At 46.0% G+C, this 20,906-nt stretch overlaps 1 protein-coding gene across 13 annotated transcripts in view; it reads right to left on the reverse strand.

The window, feature by feature from the left end:
• The window catches only part of BMAL1 (basic helix-loop-helix ARNT like 1), a 989,350-nt gene that overhangs the window by 666,406 nt on the left and 302,038 nt on the right, over positions 1 to 20,906 (reverse strand). For 9 of the 13 annotated variants that reach the window (XM_069623618.1, XM_069623617.1, XM_069623621.1 and 6 more), the window contains 2 exons: positions 14,636 to 14,656; positions 8,553 to 8,591 (listed from right to left, as the gene is read on the reverse strand). The exons of 2 other annotated variants lie outside the window; for them this stretch is intronic. In XM_069623618.1, coding sequence (XP_069479719.1) covers positions 8,553 to 8,591; positions 14,636 to 14,656 — 60 coding nt within the window. The remainder of the gene's footprint in view (positions 1 to 8,552; positions 8,592 to 14,635; positions 14,657 to 20,906) is intronic. 2 more of the 13 variants (XM_069623624.1, XM_069623623.1) reach the window with 1 other exon arrangement.

Here is a 20,906-nt window from a genome sequence, read left to right on the forward strand (position 1 = left end):
AGCTTCTGTAAGTGCAAGTTCCTGGGGGAGCTATGGAAGAGTGTACATGACCCGCTCACCAATGCATTTGGAGGATATGGGAAGTTACTGCTGGCCAACCTGTATTGCCTTCCCACAGTAGTCCAAAAAGGCAACACTAAGCTCAGAGTATCCCAATTGGTCCACAGTGGTAAACACCTGAATACATGAGAGAAAGGGTAACTATTTAGTTGTTTCCTCACTGGAAAATCCTGAAACGTTATGGGATAACAAGTTCTGAAGTATCTGCACATGACATATACACAAGACACGTATTTCATGAACTTTGCATTTGTGAAAGGTGCAAGCACTAAATTGCACTAGTGCAATCAACGTATTGTTTCAATGCAGTGCCTTAAGTGGCCTGAAACTCGAGCCGGGGCTCTTAGTGGGTGTGGGCTGGCAGGGAGTCAGAGCCGCAATTGAGGCAACACTTACCTCACCTGAATGTTGCCCGTTAGCAGCATTCAGGACAGTAAGTGTTGCCGCTCTTAATTGCTGCGCTGACCCCCTGCTAGGCACCCCTTTCACTGGAGATGCAGGGATCATCACCCTCTTACTTGGGGTGCGAGGTTGACGATTCCTGCATCTCTAATGAAAGGGGTGTCTGGCAGGAGGTAGGCAACAATAAAAAGGCAAGGCTACTTTTTTGTAAAGCCTGAAGCTCTTGATTACACGCAAGCACTTCAGGCTTGCCTTTCCATTATTTTGCTGACCCCCCTGCCAGATACCACTCCCATTAGAGATGCAGGAATCATCACCCCTGCACATCTATTGGAAGGGTTGCCTGGTGGGGGGTAGACTACAATGAAAATGCAAGACTTTCTTTTCTAAAGCCTGAAGCTCTCGCTTACACAGGAGAGCTTCAGGCTTTACAAAAAAACCTTGCCCTCTAGCAGCTTGATGGGCTGGGGTTGACAGGAGACTTTAGGGAGCCCCAGCATGGCCCAGTCTCAAACAATTTTCAGAGCCTGCCGGGGCTCTGCCCCAGCCCACTTAAAGCCCCATTTCAATGTATTTTTACACTACAGCAATGTTTGACGTAGTCCTATCAATAGGGGGGAATTTGCCTTGGGGCAAAAATGCATTGAAAAAATAAGTTTTTGAACTGGAGCGTTTTTTCCCCGGCTATTTTGCAAAACTTCTGTAATATGACCCTGGTAGCCTTTCATTACTGTGCAAAATGCTCCCAATAGCCTCATTACACGTTGGACAGCTCACAAGTAGAGGCTTGGAGGCTGTGGGTGTATAAGTGCAGCACAGATAACGAGACAGTCGTGAAATTCAGTGTTTCAGAAAACTCGAGTCATCTTTACAGGAACAATATTGTGCGCAACTGCAAATCATTCTCAACATTGGCACAGAATGCAAGCTGCGAAAGGGAGTAGTTTCTTACCTGTAACTCCATTTCTCCAGCGTTGGTATCTTTCATGGATTCACATGCTGTGAATATTCCCCGTCAGGCTGGGAACCTCGGTCATTTTTGCTTAGCATTTTCCTATGGAAATCTTCGACACTTCAGTGTCCTATCAACGTCCTTTTTGGGTACTTCAGCCACCACCAATAGGACGCAGGGTATAAACAGCCCCGCCCTCGTGGCTTCCCTTCAGATTTTAACCTCCAAAGTGGAGGCAACCCAATTCAGGTTTGCATGCAGGGGCGGTCGGCGGGTGCATGTGAATCCATTAAAGATACCAACGCTGGAGAAATGGAGTTACAGGTAAGAAACTACTCCCTTCTCCAGCATTGATCTTTCATGGATTCACATGCTGTGAATAGATTACATATCAGTATCCATCATAAATGGCGGAGTGCAAATGCAAACCAATATAGAAACAGAATCACATACATGAGACAAGAAAACCATTCAGTGATCAAGTTCAAACAACAAATACCCTGAAGCTGCGGGGCTCACCTTATTGAAACAGGCGTTGCAAGACCGCCCGTCCCACCTGCACATCCTCACCATGCTGCCTCTCCAGACAGTAATGTCAAGTAAAAGGTATGCGGGACAGGAGGCCGCTTGGCAAATGTTCACCGGCGGAATCCCCAACCATAATGCCATCGACAAAGCCATAGCCCTCGTCGAGTGCGCCCTCAGGTTCCTCTCCAAAGGCTTCCCAGCTTTAGTATGGCAGAATGAGATAGCAGACGACACCAAATGAGAAAGTCCTTGATTGGAGATTGCCCATCCTCTGACGGACGGTCCATAAGACACAAACAGCTGCTTAGAAAGTCTGAACTCCTGCGTACGATACAAATAAAACTTTAACGCCCTCTTCACATCCAGCGAATCCAAAGATCGCTCTGCAGGCATGGAGGCTGAAGCAAAGAAAGAGGGCAACACAATAGAAGAGAGTTTGTGAAATGTTGTTGGCACTTTGGGGATAAAAAGTGTGGATTAGTAGCCAACACCACCTTGTCCTTGAAGAACCTCAAGTATGGAGGGTCCACAACCAAAGCTTGCAACTCAGATATCCTTCTGGCCGAAGTAATGGCCACCAGAAAAGCCTCTTTCCAAGACAAAAACTGCAAAGGCGTCAACGACATTGGTTGAAACGGAGGTCTCATCAGACCTGGACAGAACCACATTAAGGCTGCACACCGGAGGGAACTTTTTGACTGGAGGAAAGGTCCGAAACACCCCCTTTAAGAAATGCTTGATGAGACGATCACTAAACAGAGGTGCTGCATGCCGCTTCAAAGTGAATCTAGAGATTGCTGCCAAGTGTACCTTTATGGAGGAGAATACCAGATCCTTTTCTGCTAACTGCAATAAGTATAGCAAAACTTGCTCCGGCGAATTGTTCAAAGGGTCCACCCCAGGTTGGCCCTTACACCACACACAAAACCTTTTCCATTTACACGCATAGGAGGCATTCGTGGACAGAGCTCTTGCTGCCTCCAAAATGCGCAGACAGTCACCAGAAAGCTTTAGGTGTCCAAACTCAGAGAAGTCAGGAGCCAAGCCGCTAGGCTGAGAGATTCCAGATCGTGGTGTCAGACCGCACCCTTATCCTGAGACAGAAGGTCCGGCGTCACTGCCAACCGAATCGGCTCCGCCACGGACAGATGAAGGAGATCTGAGAACCACGGCTACCTGGCCCAGAACAGGGTCACCAGAATCACACCAAATGGGTATCTCCAAATCCGCTGGAGGGGCTGTTGAATGAGCGGAAACTGAGGAAATGGATAAGCAAACCAGTCTGTCCACGGGAACGAGAACGCATCCCCTAGAGACTCGGGATGAGCCCACCTGCTGGCAAACTCCTTGCACTGCTTGTTCTCCCTCGTTGCGAAGAGATCCAACGAAGGACGGCCCCATTTCCGGAAGAGCATGGACACTTGCTGCTCCTTCAGCTGCCACTCGTGTAGCTGGCTCACCTCCCTGCTGAGCGCATCCGCTTGCACATTCAACATTCCCGGCAGATAAAAGGCCACAATGCTGATGTCGTGCAACAGAGCCCAATGCCAGAGGTCTTGTGTTTCTTTCGACACCACCCTGGAATGCGTGACCCCCTGTTTCCTGAGGTAAAACATTGTGGTGGTATTGTCCATCAACACCCTCACCACCGACCCAAGTATGCGCGGCAGAAACAATTTCAGGGCCCAATGTACCGCTCTCAACTCAAGCACATTGATGTGGAAACGCGATTCCACACGAGACCACAGGCCCTGGACATGCGAGTCCTCGAGATGCATCCCCCCCATCCTGTCTGTGAGGCATCCATCACAATTGTAAAGTGGCATTCCTGTTCCAGCAATGGCATGCCCCGAACCAGATTGTCCGAGCACTGCCACCATCAAAGCGCTTTCACCAGATCGCCGTCGATTACCACCTTGTCGGACCACGATCCGCGACTCTGAGTCCATCGGTTGGCGAGGAATTCCTGTACCGGACTCATGAAGAGAACAGTTTTTCACCAGCTGAATGCAGGACGCCATGGCCCCCAGCAATGACATTTAGGTCCGGACCGACACCCTTGTACCGATCTTCCACTCTGCTGCTTTTTGCCTAAGCTTCAAAACCCTCTCGCCCGAGGGCCTCAAGACCCAGCTGAGTCTGCAACTCTGCCCCCAGAAAAACAAAGTCCTTGGAAGGTGACAGAAAGGACTTCTCGAAGTTCACGGCGAAGCCTAGCCATTGCAGACTTTCCTGCGCCTCCCCCAGCGACAAACCGTGTATGGGTAAACGTGATGACCTTCCCGTTAGAGCCACGCCGCCAAACACTTTATAAACGTCCTGGCGGGATGACTTTAATCCGAACGGGAGCACTCGAAACTGGTAATTATCTTCTCCTATGGCAAACCGCAGAAACTTGCGGTACCGTCGACACATAGTGATGTGGTATGCGTCCTGTAGATCCAACGAGGCCAGAAACTCGCCCGGCTGTAGAGGCCGAATGACCTCCTGAAGCGTGAGCATCTTGAACTTGCAGAGTCTTGTTCAACGCCCGATGATCCAATATGGGTCGCCACTTGTCATTGGGTTTCTTCACCACAAAGTAACGGGAATAAACCCCTTGGACTTTCTCAGCCACAGGAACCAATTCTATAGCTCCTTTCTGCAGCATAAGTACAACCTCTTGTCATAGAATGTGAAGGTGGGGTTGTATGGTATGCACTGGAGGAATGGGGTTCGAGGAACACTTGAACTCCAGGGAGTGGCCCAGACGCACTGTGTCCAACACCAAACGGTCTGACGTGATCTTGCACCACTCATCCATGTGTAGTGCTACCCTGCCCCCCAGCAGATTTCCCCGATGACAGTCATTGCTGCAGCTTAGCTTGTCTTCCTTTGGAGGAAGGTCTGCCCCCCCTCTTTTCCTGGAGGCCTGAAAATCCTGACTTTTCTGCGTCGACTGCGCCTACCTCCTATATCCCTGGGAGGAGTAACCAGACCGACTGTAGCCCCGGTCTCTGGGGGTAGTAAATCGGGCATTTCCCGACACCCCATGGAAGGGACGAAAGGGGCGAAACAAGCGACCACTCTGCATGGCTCCCGAGGACTCAGCAGTCTCAGAGTCCTCCTTCATACCCTTGAGGGCCTCATCGATTTTCTCACCATACAACTGTTCCCCCTCACATGGCATGTCCAGAACTTTATAATGCACAACCGGGCGAAAGTCTGTGCACTTAAGCCAGGCCTTTCGACGCAGCACTATGCCATTGTTAATCTGTTTAAAAACAGATTCTGCCAAGTCCACGCCAATGTTAAAACTATGATTGGACGCCTCCTCCCCTTCGCGTACCAACATCATGGCAGCTTTACGGTGTTCCTCAGGTAATGTTCCAGCAGTGGCGCCAACCGATGCCACATCTCACTATCGTAGCGAGCCATGATCGCTAGAGAATTGGCCGCTTTCACTGTCGTTGCCCCCACAGTCAAAACCTTTTTACCGAAGGCATCCAGTCACTGTCGGGAGGGGTAATACATTTGTGCTGACTCCTGGCTTTGCGGCTACCCGCCGCTGAAACCACCTACTCAGGACTGGGCTGACACACCAAGCACTTCGGTGCAGAGTCTGGGGCCTTAAACTTCTTCTCCAGCCCCCCCCTTTGATAGCTGGTTCCGAGAAGGGGTGTTGCATTGTGCGCAGGCCCTCTTGCCACACGTGGTCCAGGATAGGCACGGCAAACACAGATTTTCGTCTCTTGCCCATGTGGTCAAACAGGAAACACTCCTTCCGCTCCTCCTCAGGAGCCAACCCAAATTCCACATATGCTCTCGCCATCATGACGTGAAAATGCCCCAACATCAATGGGCAGAGATGGTTGTGCCGCACTACGAGGTAGTTCCATCTCAATGTCTGAATCCCACGCCGGATCCCTCGCTGGTGACAACGAGCCAGTGGACATGGTCTCCCTAGGCACACTGCCTGATTCAGAGTCCGGCAGCTCACCCTCAGGATGGGAACGTGGATGATCTTTGTTCACCTGCAGAGGTGCCGGCAATTCAGCCGAAGCCGTCAAACGCTACGTTCAGAGGAGGCAATCTGGAATCCAGCTGTCCCAACAAAGACTGCAATGTGGACAGTACCTGGAGCGACAACATCGCCTGCGGATTCACCAGAGGGTAACTGGATGGCCCAGCCCCCACACCCATCGATGTCGATGGACCAACACACTGCAGGCCCAGGGCCAACGGATCCAACACCGGCTCCCGATCATCCTGCGCCTCTGATGCAGTCTCTCTTGCTGTAGAATAGGGTCTGGTAGATGAGAGTCAAAAGCAGAAGCCTGCCACACCTCATTCGTCGTTAGCAAGTTGTCTTCCATCCTCAACTATGACAATATCGGGCCTTTTCCTCTTACCAGAGCAGAAGACACCACTGTCGACGACAGTATCGGAGTTGACAAGGGGACTGTCGACGACGGGACTCCAGTCGACGATGACGTAGTTGGAACCGCAACCTGAGGTGTACATATTTCAGGCAATCCCGCCTGCCTGGCTCCACTGGACCGATGTTTAGACGACTCCCTACTAGAGGAGGACTTGTGATGGTCCCCTGAAGAGGAGTGTTTCGACAAGTCTTTCTTGGCCTTCACTTGAGATGCCGACTTCTCTGGCCTACTTCCAGACCCTTGTGACTGGTCCAACCGACCATGCTTGGACGAAGATGCCCCCTTCGACAGGTGTTTACTCGAAGAGGTGCAACCACTCTTCCAGACCTCCACAGGGACAGGCCGAGACTTCTTAGCCGGAGGCTCAGCTGATGCCGACCGGCGATGATCTGCCGCTTGAACCGGCCTTTCCGACGTCAAGCTACGCAAAGACCCCACCTCTGAGGAAGGGTAGGTACCCTTGTTCAGCCAACACACCAATCGCTGATTGCGGTCCTTAAGCGTCTTCTGTGAAAACCCTTTGCAGATCTCACAAGACTCGGCCTAGTGAAGGGGGTAGAGGCAATAGAGGCAGTCCATATGTCTGTCCCCCTCATTCACTTTCCTCAGCCCGCAAGTTGCACAGGGCCGGAACAACGATTTTCCTGAAGACATTGCAACCAATCGCACCAGCACGTGCAGAAATCACAACGAGCACGAGGTGATCCCAACACTTTGGAGACGGTTGAAATCTGAAGGGAAGCCGCGGAGGCGGGGCTATTTATACCCTACGTCCTATTGGTGGTGGCTGAAGCACACAAAAAGGACGTTGATAGGACAATGAAGTGTTGAAGTTTTCCATAGGAAAACGCTAAGTAAAAATGACCGAGGTTCCCAGCCTCACGACAGCGAATATTCACAGCTTGTGAATCCATGAAAGATCCAATGCTGGAGAAATATGCTGTGCCAAAAACATTTATTCAGCAATTGACACAAATAAAGCACACTGCCACAAAAAATACCAGAGACCACATACAAACATGTGTGTGCTAATATCATGCACATTCGTCCCAAGTAATGCCACAAAAAATCATGCTTTGTAAAACTGCCACCGCACAGAGAGGGAAAAGGAGGGGGGAGAGAGTGTGCAGAGAAAGGGGAAGGAGGTGAGCGTGGATACAAGCCTGCTTCGTCAGGCTGGACCTTTGTATTATAAGTGCAAATATAAAATATGAAACCCTGTCTTGCAAGGCCTAAAAAAGGGTATTCTTTCTCCTAAATAATAGCGGTGCCAGTGTCACATACACATAATTTCTTTAGCCAAGGCCAAATATAAAATGCCGGAAAAGAAGCTACGTTAATACTTGGAATATCCTACAAAAAGGACCATAGTGAGCAACAGTTTGTGTTAGTGGGGGGATAAACCAGGAGGAAGTCTTGCCATTTTCAGAGGAACACCTGGCTTTCGTTCTTAGAATGTCAGCGGTGAGTAGGACGAGGAGTGCATGTACAACTATTCATGGCAGACATTAGCCTATTAAGTGTGGGTCATATGAGTACGGGTCAGAGGAAACCTGACCTCACAAGGGAGGCATCCAAAGTAGAAACACAATGGACACAAAACCTAAACAATCAAGCAAACTACAATACATTAGATGGAAATTGCATGGGATGCAGAGGCCTAGCATGCACGCTTTTCACTATATATACCTCTTAGCTGCACTCACTCAGCTTGGCAGCGAAAGTGGCATGCTTGGTAAAGGGGACCTTCTAAATGCTAGATGCCATGTTCCACGCTACTAAAATATATCTGGTTGGCAAAGGCTCAGGTGGGTAGCAGAACGCTACTCGCTGCTAACATACTAGCACTGCAACTTATTTCAGCTATTCAGAGATGCTGAGCATAGTTTCCTCAACTAGAGGGTGGTACAGAAGAAGCCACCAGGACCCTGCAGAGATTCCTGTGTCTCAGGTGTCAAAGTATTGAGTAAGAGGTACCACTTGTCATTTAAACCCCCGGCCCATTCGAACCCTGCTACACCTATGCACAATATCAGAGCAGAAAGGTAAACATGGATGTTTGTATGTTCACAAACAGCCGTTAAGTTACCATTGCACTTTAAATGATGTTGATGTTGCTCCTTGTGATTAGAGTTGGGTATATTTTGGGTAAGAATAAAAAGTACATGTTTAAATCTGTTTTACAATACCTTCCATGTGGGTCGTCCTTGTCTGTATCCATGCCATCACTGTCCAAAGCAAATATGAAAAAGAACTACTGTTACAGTATGTCAGAGTTGATTCAATATCAAGTTTGAATATGTAGCTGGTCATTTCACCAAGTATTTAATTCTAGAACATGTCTGAAATATTTAACAAAAGTTTTCCTGAGTATTTTAGGGACGTAGGGGACAAATATGCCCACAGTTAGGAAAAGTGATACCAGACCCACAATCCATATGGGCATAATCAAAATTGAGAAACTGAAGTTCATACAAGCGTCTGGGAATACAGAGACATGTTTTTCAGACAAAACAAATATTCTTTAGGTTGCCCACAAAATGATAAAACATCACTATGATTTTTGGAATGTGTTTGGCCAAATAAACCCATTTTTCATGTCTGAACCCCATTGGCTCAAGGCTGGGGATGGTGTGTCACATGGTAGGAGTACAATTCTGATGTGCATTGAATATAACATAAGGGGTTATAATACTGAATTGAGCAAACACTGAGGTCACCTATAGAATTACAGTGTGCTAACTTGAAGGGAAGCTGCATCAATAGAAAAGAGAATCTGGAGTCAAAATACACACCTCAATCAATAGGACTTGCATCATGAAAATGTATCCAAGTGTTAGGGATATGATGAAAAACAAATCTTTGTCAAGTTGATAACGCCATTGTTGAAAGAGATTTAACTTGCAATGCAGTCTCATGTAGATCAAAAATCTTCAGTCAAGTTTGTCCAAATACATCCCATGAGGTTTTAAAGGAAAAGATGGTTTACACTGGCCTTTGGGAAATTTGGCACATCTGCCACTCAGTATCAATATCACAAGACTTTTCTTTGTATCGTTATTCACAGTGCTCATACTCTGGTCATGGAAGTGTAATGAAGCAGGGTAATGAAGAAGTGTAACAGAAGGTGTTGCAATGCAGTTCTGAACAGGGGATCAGTCAATATGTTGGAGATGATTGTTGAAGGCAGTGTGTTATCACACTTCACATCAGTGTCCTGGAAGTGGGTCTGAGAGAAGGCCTTACCCCTTCCCCCAACCTCCCAATGCATGAAAAACGATATGACTAATATTCAAGAAGGAGAATGTTGCTCATCTGTAACTCCTGCTCTCCAGCATCATCTTTTATGGATTCACATGTTTTCAATATTCCCTGCCGATAGGCTGGGAATCCTCGGTAACATTTTATTGTAACTTATAATAGAATTTTTAAGCTCACTTTAGTAGCCCATCTACGTCCTTTTGGCCGTGCCAATGGGACATCAAGTGAAAAGCCCACCCAGGAGGCCAGTTTCAGATTCTACACCTCCCCACCCCCGACAGATGAGAGTTGGCAAAATGTAGCCTTTCTCACATAGGGGTGGTAGGTGGGCACATGTGAATCCATGAAAGATACCAATGCTGGAGAACAAGAGTTACGGGTAAGCAACATATTTCGTCTCCAGCATTGGCTCTTTCAAGGATACACATGCTTTGAATAGATTGCCACAGCAGTGAACATCTTGTAACAGGTGGTGTAATGGGAGAAAACATACTTAATTGAAACAAGCATTGCAGGACGGCTCTTCCAACCTTTGCCCCGCTCTCCCTGTCCCTCCATGCAGTACTGGTTGACAAGGTGTACAGGACTGCCCAGGTTGCGGCCAGGCATATGTCTGACAGGGGGATCCCTGCCCATAGCGCTGAAGATCCCACTGCCCTAGTGGAATGAGCATGAACAGGACCCTGTAGCGGCCGATTGGCCTGGGTGTGCGCCATGGAAATTGCGGCGAAGACTCATCTGGCAGCACCTTGTTTTGAGATAGGCCGACCTTTCTTAGGGGGGCCCAAAAGCCACAAATTGTTGAGACGTGCGCCTCAAGTTCTTTTTTTCTGTCTTTGTAAAACTTTATAAATCTTCGAAGGTCTAGCGAATGTAGAGCCTGTTCTGCTGGGGTAGGTGGATGTGCGAAGAAAACTGGTAGTGTAACCTCAATTTATAAGTGGAAGGTGGATAGCACTTTGGGAATGAATGTAGGGTTTGTTTTCAGGATGACCTTGTTCCTTTCAAACCAGAGATACAAGGTTTAACAGATAGAGCATGCATTTTTGACATCCGTCGGAAGGACACGAGTGCCACCAGAAAAGCAGTCTTCCAAGACACAATCTTTATGTCTGTGGTCGCCATTGGTTTGAACGGAGGTTTCATTAGAGCGGACAGTACGGTGTTTAAGCTTCATTGAGGTGGTGCTTTGATCTGATGGGGTTGGTGCAGAAAAAAGCCTCATGAAGTGTTTTACGATGCAAGCTCTGAAAATTGGAGCTTTTCCTTGCTTTCGGATATATCTAGAAATCACTGCTAAATATACTTTGATGGATGAGGGTGATAAACCATCTTTGGCTAATTTTAAGAGGTATGGTAGGATTTGGTGAGGCACCACACGTAACAGATCCAACTGTTCTTGAGAACACCAAGTGCAAAACCAATCCCACTTTAACTTGTATGATTTGTTTGTGGACTCGCCCTGGCAGCCTTTAGGATGTTTCTGCACTCCTGTATAAGTGGGACTTGTCCGAACTCATTGAAGTCAGGAGCCAGGCCTTTAAGTTGAGCACCCCTGAATAGTGGTGTCGCACCGGTTGGTTGCACATTGTCAGCGGATCAGGGTCTTGCCCATGTTGGTGCTATGAGGATGAATGTGCATTTCTACGTTGCAATCATTTGTGGGACCCTGCGTATGACTGGCATTGAAGGGAATGCATGCGCGAAGATTCCATCCCATTATATTGCGAACGCGTCGCCTAGTGATTGATGGTGCGGATATCTGCTCGCGAACAACGGGCATTTCTTGTTCTACCATGTGGAAAATAAATCGATGGTCAGTGTTCCGCATCTGTTGAGGATTTGTAGGAGTTTCTTGTTCGCCAGTTGCCACTCGTGTGACTGGTCGTTGGCCCTGCTCAGCTGATCTGCAGTTTATTTTTATTTTCCTGGAATGTGAAATGCTTGTAGCTGCATGTTGTTCTCGATGGCCCAGTGCCACAGCCACTGGGCTGCTCTGGACTGTCTTTGATCTTGTGCCTCCCTGTTTTCATACATAATACATTGTGGTCATGTTGTCTGAACACTCATTCCAGCCACTGCTCAAATGCAAAATGGTACGAGTGGAGGGCTTGAGCGGCTGCTATCAGCTCCAGTATGTTGATGTGGAGTTGTGCCTCGGTCAGACCAACGGCCCTTCATCACTGAGTGAGTGCGTGTGCATGCGTGCGTGCGTGTGTGTGTGTCCCATCCTGTTAGTGAGGCATCTGTGACCAGGGTTTATTGAAAGAGACGGATCCCTGAATGGGACTGCCTTGGGGATGTGGGATGGTATGAGCCACCACAGCAAGCTGTCTGTTAGCGACCTTGTTACTGTCAACTTGTCATTCCATGTTCCCGTTTGCTGGGACCCCCGATCTGCCAAGAATTCTTGTAGAGGCCTGATTTGTAACCTGCAATGTTGTATTAGAGGAATGCATGACCACATGGTGCCTAAGAGTTGCATGACGGATCTGACTGTGACCATGGCGCCTGGGTTGAACCTCATGATTATACGGGGTATTGACGCAGCCCTCTCTAGCGAGGGACATACCCCATTTGACACCCTCATTGACTGGGGCTTTTTGGGCACGACTGTTGTCGACCAGCGTGTGGACGGTATCGCCGTCAACGAAGATTTGATCTGCTTACTCATCAACGACGATGGTGTCGTCGATGAGGATGAGGCCGACGACGGTGTTGTGGTAGCCGAGGACTATTGTGTCGTGGACGTTCATGGCACCGTTGGCAGTAGTTTTCTGGCAACACTCGATGGAGCGCTTATTGCGGAAAGCCGTTGCCATGCTGCTGGTCGACGAGGTCGTTGACTGATTTTTCCAGATATAGAGGAAGATGTAATTTTCTCCTCTGACCCGGCACTTTTATAGGTTCATGGCCCATCTGGTTTTCCCTCCACCACACTTCTAGAAGATTCAGCCTCTGGAGGGGGGATCTGCCTTCATTGAGCCAAAGGGCTAGTGTTCTTTTCCCATCCTTGAGTGTTTTTGTGCTAAAGGTGGCACATTTCACAATCCTCCCGAATCTGATTAGGATAGAGGCATTATATGCATTCAGAATGCTTTTCTCCCATATACACATTCTTAAGCCCAGATGACTGGCATGCCTTGAAAATAGCTTTCGGTTTTTCTTCCATATTATGAAATTAAGAAGCACTTATCTCTACAGATGTATTTGTAAAGTTGTGAAGAAATATGTTGGTTCCTGGTTTTATTTCTCCAGGAGAGAAAGCCTTGAGGACTTCTCAGCACGATGTGCGATTAAAATCTGAAGATGGCCTCCGGGTGGAGCTTGTCACTTGATGCCCCATTGGCTGAGACACAATACACCCAAAAGGAGAGATTGGCTACTAAAGTGAGCTTAAAAATGAAAGCTATAATAAAATGTTACCGAGGATTCCCAGCCTGTCGGCGGGGAATATTCAAAGTTTGTGAATCCATGAAAGATCCAATGCTGGAGAAGAGACCACCACCAATATCTAGCAGCTCAACTAGCTAGAGAGACTAATGCTATGATACAGATTGAGGAGGTCACATACATTGTTTTGGTTTATTGGTGAATGCCACTCAAGATGTTAATAAAAACACAGTATGAGTTGATGAATTTTAGTGCAGATAATGTGCTGTTTAAAATGATTGTTTATAGACGTGAAATTAAATGAGAATTACCTTTATGGTAACTGAATAGGGTATTGGTCCAGAAAACCATGGTGCTTTTTTGTTATCGAAGATTTAGTCCAGCCATGATTAACAGAAAGAGTCAGTGGTAGTAGGAGATTATTAGTGATCAGTTTTACCGCAAGGGATTGAATATTTATTGATTAAGCCAAACTTATTCCTTGGTGACGGAGTTTCTTTCTACATTATGGGTATATATGAGACCAAAGAGGAGTAATGCGTTACCCTTAATTTTCAAATCCGACCTCAGAATGAGCCAGGGAGAAAGTGCATAGATGTTGTGGCCATGGCGAGGGGGAGTTGCTAAATTCCCCAAAACACATAGTACATGTTAACCCGAACATGGACATAACCAAGGGATTAGGCAAACATATTTGGAAGTATGCATAAAATATCAAAGGGGGAAGGATAAGAGGTTGTGGAAGGGTTTGACATTACATAAGTTGCTTCAGTTCAAGTCAAGTAGAAGACTGCAGCATTAGAGCCCGAAAAAAAAGAGTGTTCTATTATGTGGTAGGTGACCACTGCCTCAGTAGTCCGAGCCAAAGGAGAGGGGCTCTAAGATGGTAAAAGTTCACCTAGCACACAAAAGAACCAGATGGGAAAGGCTGCAATGCTTTTAGAGCCTGTGAACAGAGAGTGGGGCGTGGGGAAAGGGAGTGTGGCAGGCAGCCTCTCCTGGCTTTTCCTGTGACCCAGCTTGTTCATGTCTCCTTGACCAGTGCTCAGTGTGTTCAGATCAAAGGGGGGAATATTTGAATGCAGCCATTACAAGGGTTTAGAGCCTCCATTTCAAACTTGCTGGATGGAAATAAAACATTATCTCGTTGTTTTTATTAGCACCCCAGAGGTGACGTCAGGCCTCCCAGGAACCAGTGAGTTCAGAAGATATCTAAATGTTATTGCCTGTCTTAACAGCCCACCAAGCAGCAGGAGTCCACAATCTTGTCTCATGGGGTGACAACAGCGGCCCTCTACCCCGAAATACTTTATATAAACACTAAATGCAATCTAATATTTACATAAAACACATGTAGGGTGGTACTACATTAACTGCGCAATCACAAAAGAGCCAGTAAAAATAACAAAACAACTGTACTTGGACTGGCACGGATGTAATTGTGCATGAGCATGCCGTCTTTTCACATTTACAAATGCACAACAGTAATATTGCCTCTGGACTGTCACCAAAACTAACCTATTGGATTTTCCAATGCTTGCTCAGATAGATTTGAAAAGCCACATTTTATTAACAAGAACTAAACTTGAAAGTAATTCAAATGCTTTGCGATACTTACTCAAAGGAAAATCCATCAAGCCTGAAAAAAGAAAAAGGCAATCATTTGGTATAGTTCAGCTAAGAACAAACGGCTATTAAGTCAATAGTTTGTACAAGAATGAAAACAATTTTAAAACAATGGACACAATAATACAATAAGTACTCTTAATTAATTAGCTGAGCTACAGAGAATAATTCATGAAATGTATAGTGTGCCAAAGTCACCAACTCATTAAAGGTCAATCACGAGTCTTCAATTAAGTCCATAAAAAAGCTGCATGGTTTTATACTTTTCGACACACCTGTATGTCTATTGAAATGCGACTCTAGCCTGCAAATATGTAAAGATAGGTATATTAGGGGGCGATCTGGCCATGTTCGAAGATGGCTGCTTAGTTAGTAAGATGGGCGACTTGATCGAACATTTCCCCAGTTAGGAGCGTTTAAACCTCATAAGAAGGGACACACTCTGCATTACGACCTAAGAGAGGGGTGAAGGCTCCGATTCACTCCAAAGTGACATTAAAACCGTACCCAACATTAGCCACTGCAGCCTATAGCATAAGTGCATCAATTTAAACCCTATCCTCACCCTCTACCCGCTCATCCTTCCTCACACTCTATTTCATACCCTCTCACTCTCAACCTTTCTCGCTCATATTTCCTCTTGCTCTTCATCAATGGCACCCTCTCTCAATCATTTCCTACCTTGCTCTATTCTCCTTCCTTCTCACTGTCTTGCACACCTGCAACCCTTATCACATCCTCCTTTGAAACCTTACACTCCCCTCCTTGCACCCTGGTGCCTATAAATACAAAAAGCAAAATGCAAACAAAAGCAGCAAACTATTGCCTTTGCCAATGCTTGTTTACAAAGATATGTTTCCCAATTCAAGTTCTGGAAATGAATGGTCCTACCGATCCCACAGGAAACCTTATGAACATACTTAAACAATTCTGCAAGTCAAGGGATTGTCCTGCTAGTGTTCACAACAGGTAAGGTAAAGCCTCTTCCACCCTCTCCAATTGTATGCCTATGGCAATCTTACCGGCCAACTCCAAAGAAACCAGTGAAAAAACAGCTAGAAAACAGCTGTGGCACAGCTTAGCTAGGGAGCGGATGTCTGGTGCCTTCGAGGGAATGGGAGTTTTGAGAGTGTACAGAATGTTTTTCTGAAGTGTCTATTGGGTGTTCCGAAGTAAGCAGCTGATGCATTTGTGCACAGAGAAACTAATGCTGGGCGGGTAGAGCACAGGTTGCTTGCTGTCCCATGCACACAATGATTGGGCACATACACATGATGCAGCAAAGGGACTTGTCTATGTGGAGCTTGGGTTAAAGAACTTTCCTCTTCAATTATTGGAGACAAATTCACAAAGTTAAAGGACATGAGCTAGTGCTGAACCAGTGATTCAGCGATCCTACGAAGATACATGTGTCTGTAAAGTCAGCAATCGAAGCAAGGGCAGAGTCGCTACAGACCTATACTGTGAGGTCTTATTTTAGTCGTATGAATAGATGGCTCATTGGAATACCTAGACCCGATTACTAGGAAGTCCCATAGACACATATTTAGGAGCGTAAAAAGGGATATGCTGCCTCTACCTAATAACAGTTGAGTCCTAATGAATACACATCAGATCGCTGTTCTTGCTTGATGGGGTGTTGCAAAGACATTGTTAATTTTTCTTCTGCCCACACTACGGGGATTTGAAGCAGAGATTGCTGTGCCCAATACTTAAATCTGGGGACCACAGAAACTACAGGATGGGCTTTGCTTCTTTCATGAATTTAGCATTAACGCATTATTTGCACAGATTGCAACTTTTGTTGGGCTGGCTTTGTGTAGTTGAAACTGTTAGATACTGTTCTAATTGTTCGTGTAATGTATTTCATGAATATTAACGGGTGCTTATGGTTTTACCTGAGTGGGGAACATGTCAAACTGTACAGCAACGTTTTTGTAAAATTTTCTGGATCTTTCATCCAAAATAAACTTATATATGAATTATGTAATCTTGAAAATGGCTAGGAGATGGGGTTTTCTGGTCCCATGTTTATTGGGTTGCTGCTGTCAGTTAGGAGCAAGTGTTGTTTAAACAGTGTGGTTTTAGGGTAATGAATCTGGTCTTAAGATGTGTTCTCACCATGAGGGGTGTGGAGTCAGTGTAGGTTTGCACATGTCATTAAACTCATGGCCCCTTTGCTTGATGATGTTTGTTAAAGGCTGTATTTCTTATTTGATGCCTGCCGATCCCTCCAGTATGTCATTGCACATGTAACTGCCATAGTAAAGGCTTGATAGGGAAACATGTACTTGTCAGAAGCAGAAAAGGGTACTTCAAACCGAGTGGCCAAGGGACTCCAAAAAGATGTTCTAGTGTTCCTAAGGGCACCACTAAAGGTTTGTATAAGAAAACGTTTCACTGGAAATATTTTCACGGTTACCATTGTGTGTACAGATTCACCATTTTCACAATACATTTTGCTGATGACGTATTAACATGACATTTTCATTGAGACATTTGCATATAGAACACTCAAAAAGGCCAAACAACCGAAGAGTCATGTGGAGGAAATCATATTAATCCATACTATACAGGGTTTAGACCTTCCTTAGTAACCACTTCATGTTGTACGCATATTGAATCATGATTGGTGTACCATTGGATACGCAAGTACAGCCCGAGGTGTATGCTTAATTTCTTTACATTATTTCGCATGTAGGTTCGGCCATTTTTTACGTATAGCCAGTCTGGGGTTATAGGGTATTCACTGGTGGTTTTGTTGTCTTTGGAGAAGGCACTTGGGTGTGTTATTAAGCTTTATTTTTTGCGCTTTCAATCATTATGTTGACGTTTTGCTTATATATTTGTTTATTGAAAATGTTAGTCATTTGTTATGAGCAAGTCTATGCCAGAAAATACAATATTTGGTTTTACACACACTAAAAACTTTGTATTAATCCGTAAGACTCCCTTTGTTTAAACTACTCTTCCAAAAATGTATGATTTAAAAAAGAAAATGCAGAGATCACGTTGATTTTGCTGTTCTTATATCCCACTTTGGGGCCTCTGCTCGGTTGAATCATTTATGTGGGTTACCTCCTTTTGTTTATGGTTTTTGTCTTTGCCATATACATTTCCAGGCCATTCTCCTGACAAAACGTATTAAACAGATTACATTGTTTATGCAGGCCTTTTGATGACATGGAAATTAAGATTGCGACATCTACAAATAAGGGCAGTGAATCTATCAGGGTTCAAACCTGGAGCATCCACCATGGAACAATCAAACAAATCAAAAAGAGGGTTGACAGACAGATCATCATCATCAGGGCCAAGACACCCCCTGACACACTCCCTTTTAGACAGGGAAAGGGTCGGTCAGTCCCCCTGCAAGGGAGCATTTTATGGCTGCCACATTGTTGGTATACAAGGATGCAATAGCATTAACTAAGGATAGATGAATGTCCATGGACACCAGTCTATACTATGAGGCCTGGGTGGGAACCCCATCAAAGGCAGCATTTAGATCCATGTAACAGACGTAAATGTTGACTTTTCTTAAGACTACATACTCAGGGGCGTAGGAGACACATAAAATCTGGGGGGGGGACAGGGGACACCTTGGGGACTTTGCTTTTTTAATTTATTCATTGTGTTTTATTCAAAGAACTCAACTTTTCACAACATTAAAATTAAAATAGCAGTACATATTAAATTACAAATATCACTGTATAAAACAAGAGAAAAGAAGAAAAGAAAACAGAAGAAAATTAAAGGATGCAGCAGCAAAGAACATGTCTTTATATGTTGCATTTCTGGATTTGTCATCTGACTATGAGCTCATGGTAAGAGGGAGGAAATAACAATTACTTCCAGTGGGCCACAGCAAGGACGTCAGCTCGTTAAGAGGCAGATCACCAGTAAGTGGATTCCTGCCAAATAAAGCAGTTGCAGCCTTTCTACCAACTGCAAGTTGCTACTTTTTTTGTGTGGGGCAAGGAGACGTGTGTGTCTCTTGGAATCGAAGGAGGGGGGTTTCAAAGAAAGAGGAAATCTTGCTTGTACCTCTGAGTAAGCCCTGTTATTGGAGTAAAGGGACCAGGTTTGTGACGTTGCTGCTTTAACTGTCCTCCAGGGGTTGGGGGGTACAGCAAACAAGGAGGATGAGCGATCGCAAGCCCACCCCCTTATAAGCACTCCCCAGGTCCGCAGCCAGATGGGTCGGACCCGGGGGATGCCTAGTAGGTGGGGTGCATGTGGACCCAAGGGGGTGATCAGAGGGGCAGCCCGCTATGTGGGCTGCCCCTCTAGTGCTCCTTTGAGGGCCGGGCCAGCCTCTCACGATGAGTCTGGTCCCTCTTATTCCATCTCATGCTGGCTTTTTTGCCTTTGTTATTCTGAATGCAGAGCTGGACTCTGTTACTTTCTTGTTTAACATTTGCTGCAAAGCCTGATCTATTTGATTCTCTCATATGTTACTAGGACGGCAGAGCATGGGTCCTCTTCCCTGTTACACTATTCAAAGAGCCCCTCTGGCCTTTCTTTGCCCCTCCCTTATCTCACTGCTTGCTTGCATACCTCCTTGTTTGAACACTCAACATATTCTCCCTAACACAGCAATGGCAGATGCAGTCTGTCTTAACTGCTATTTGTTCCGTGTCTTGAATTGGCCTCTTATTTCCGCTTTACTGTCTGCCGGGGAAAGGCATTTGCCAGTCACTGCCATAATGGTTCTACCTGGCCATAAGAGGGCAACAGCTAGCCAATATTGGAAGAACATGGGCATATTATGCCAGAGGCGGCAACTGCTTTCCTAATGCCTACAAAAGAGACACAACTGTTGCCTTTGTTTCTAACAGTAATTCAGTGGATGAAAAAACGCGAGAACACACATATTGCTTATACATGAAGGGGGTGATGTCACACTTGGTTAAGACATTTTGATCACACCAGGAGCTAATTTCCAGCTGCAACTAAGCGATTACCTTTTAGACTTCTGGCTTTAAATAATGTTAGTATCACCTGGAAAGCAAAGCAGTTGCTCAACATGGTTCCTGGAGCACGAGGGGTAGCCTACTCGTGGGCATTGATGATTGGAGGGCATTCTTTGTGGTTTGGGTCCTGGCCCTTACCGCCATGATGGGGGGGGAAGGGCCTATTACTTTTGGTTGTACGTACCCTTTGAGGGTGGGCAGACATTGCCTCCTGCTTTAGCCCACTAACAGCTCTGCTTTGCAACTTTCTCACATATACTGTCAGATGGCATGTAACTCAATGCTACTAATGTTATCAGCCTCGGAAGTCTGGAATCCTTTGCCGCATCAATTAGGGTATAGGCTTGCCACCTGAGACTTACCCATGTCTGAGTATGCATCTGTCACCCTGTGGGGAAGACGCACAGAAAGAGCAGGGCACAGTGCCCTTGTGGGTTTTCACACTTCTTCCTCGGGGTGGGCACAATTCACTCCGCAGAGAAAGTGGCACATTCTGGACAACATTCTCCCACTTTGACAATGTCACCCAACGAGCTAAATTGGCCATTTGAAATACCTCTGTCGACTTATTATTGAGCAATCCACACTGATGGGTTTAAGCACCTGTTTAATGTGAGAAGGCAATTAAGGGCATTTGCCAACGCACTCAAGAAGCACAGGACACCCTCTTAGCAGTGACATGCCATGCTCACTCATTCTGATCACGAATTGCCATTTATCTGGGGTCATGTTAAATGTATTTATTTATTTAATACATGTGTAGCATCACGCAAAACCAACAAGCATTAAGGCACAAAGTAAACTGCATGGAGTGGCCCACTTCCATTGGCGCAGGTTTTTACTTTTCAGCCACAAAATGGAAGATGTTAGCGTAAAAGGCAGGTGAAATCACCTTGCTTTTCCACTCTGGAAGAGTGTTAATACCTCACGCAATTAGCGATTGCTGGCGGAATTGACAATGGCTTCCTCTGGACTCCGCCCGCTTTTACCAGGTTTATTTTCCAAGGAGATGCCAGAGGAATCCCTTTCCTTATTTCCAGCATGAGAATCCATGCTGGCAGTAAGGCCGCATTTGTCTGGTGGAGCGGGAAATACAGGGGGTCCTGGTGTGTCCATTCGGCTCCCGAACTCCACCCAGAAAATGCACGAAAATCTGGCCAATTAGAAAAAGCGACAGTAATAATGTTTTCCACCACTTTTTCTGAACCAATTGACCTGGAAAATGCTGTGTTGCATCGAAAGCTGAATTCATTCACTCCGCATATTATCCCACCGGAAGATGAAGCC

The sequence above is a fragment of the Ambystoma mexicanum genome, chromosome 11 (assembly GCF_040938575.1).
Source record: "Ambystoma mexicanum isolate Mex_15411 chromosome 11, UKY_AmexF1_1, whole genome shotgun sequence".
NCBI classification, from domain to species: Eukaryota; Metazoa; Chordata; class Amphibia; order Caudata; family Ambystomatidae; genus Ambystoma; species Ambystoma mexicanum.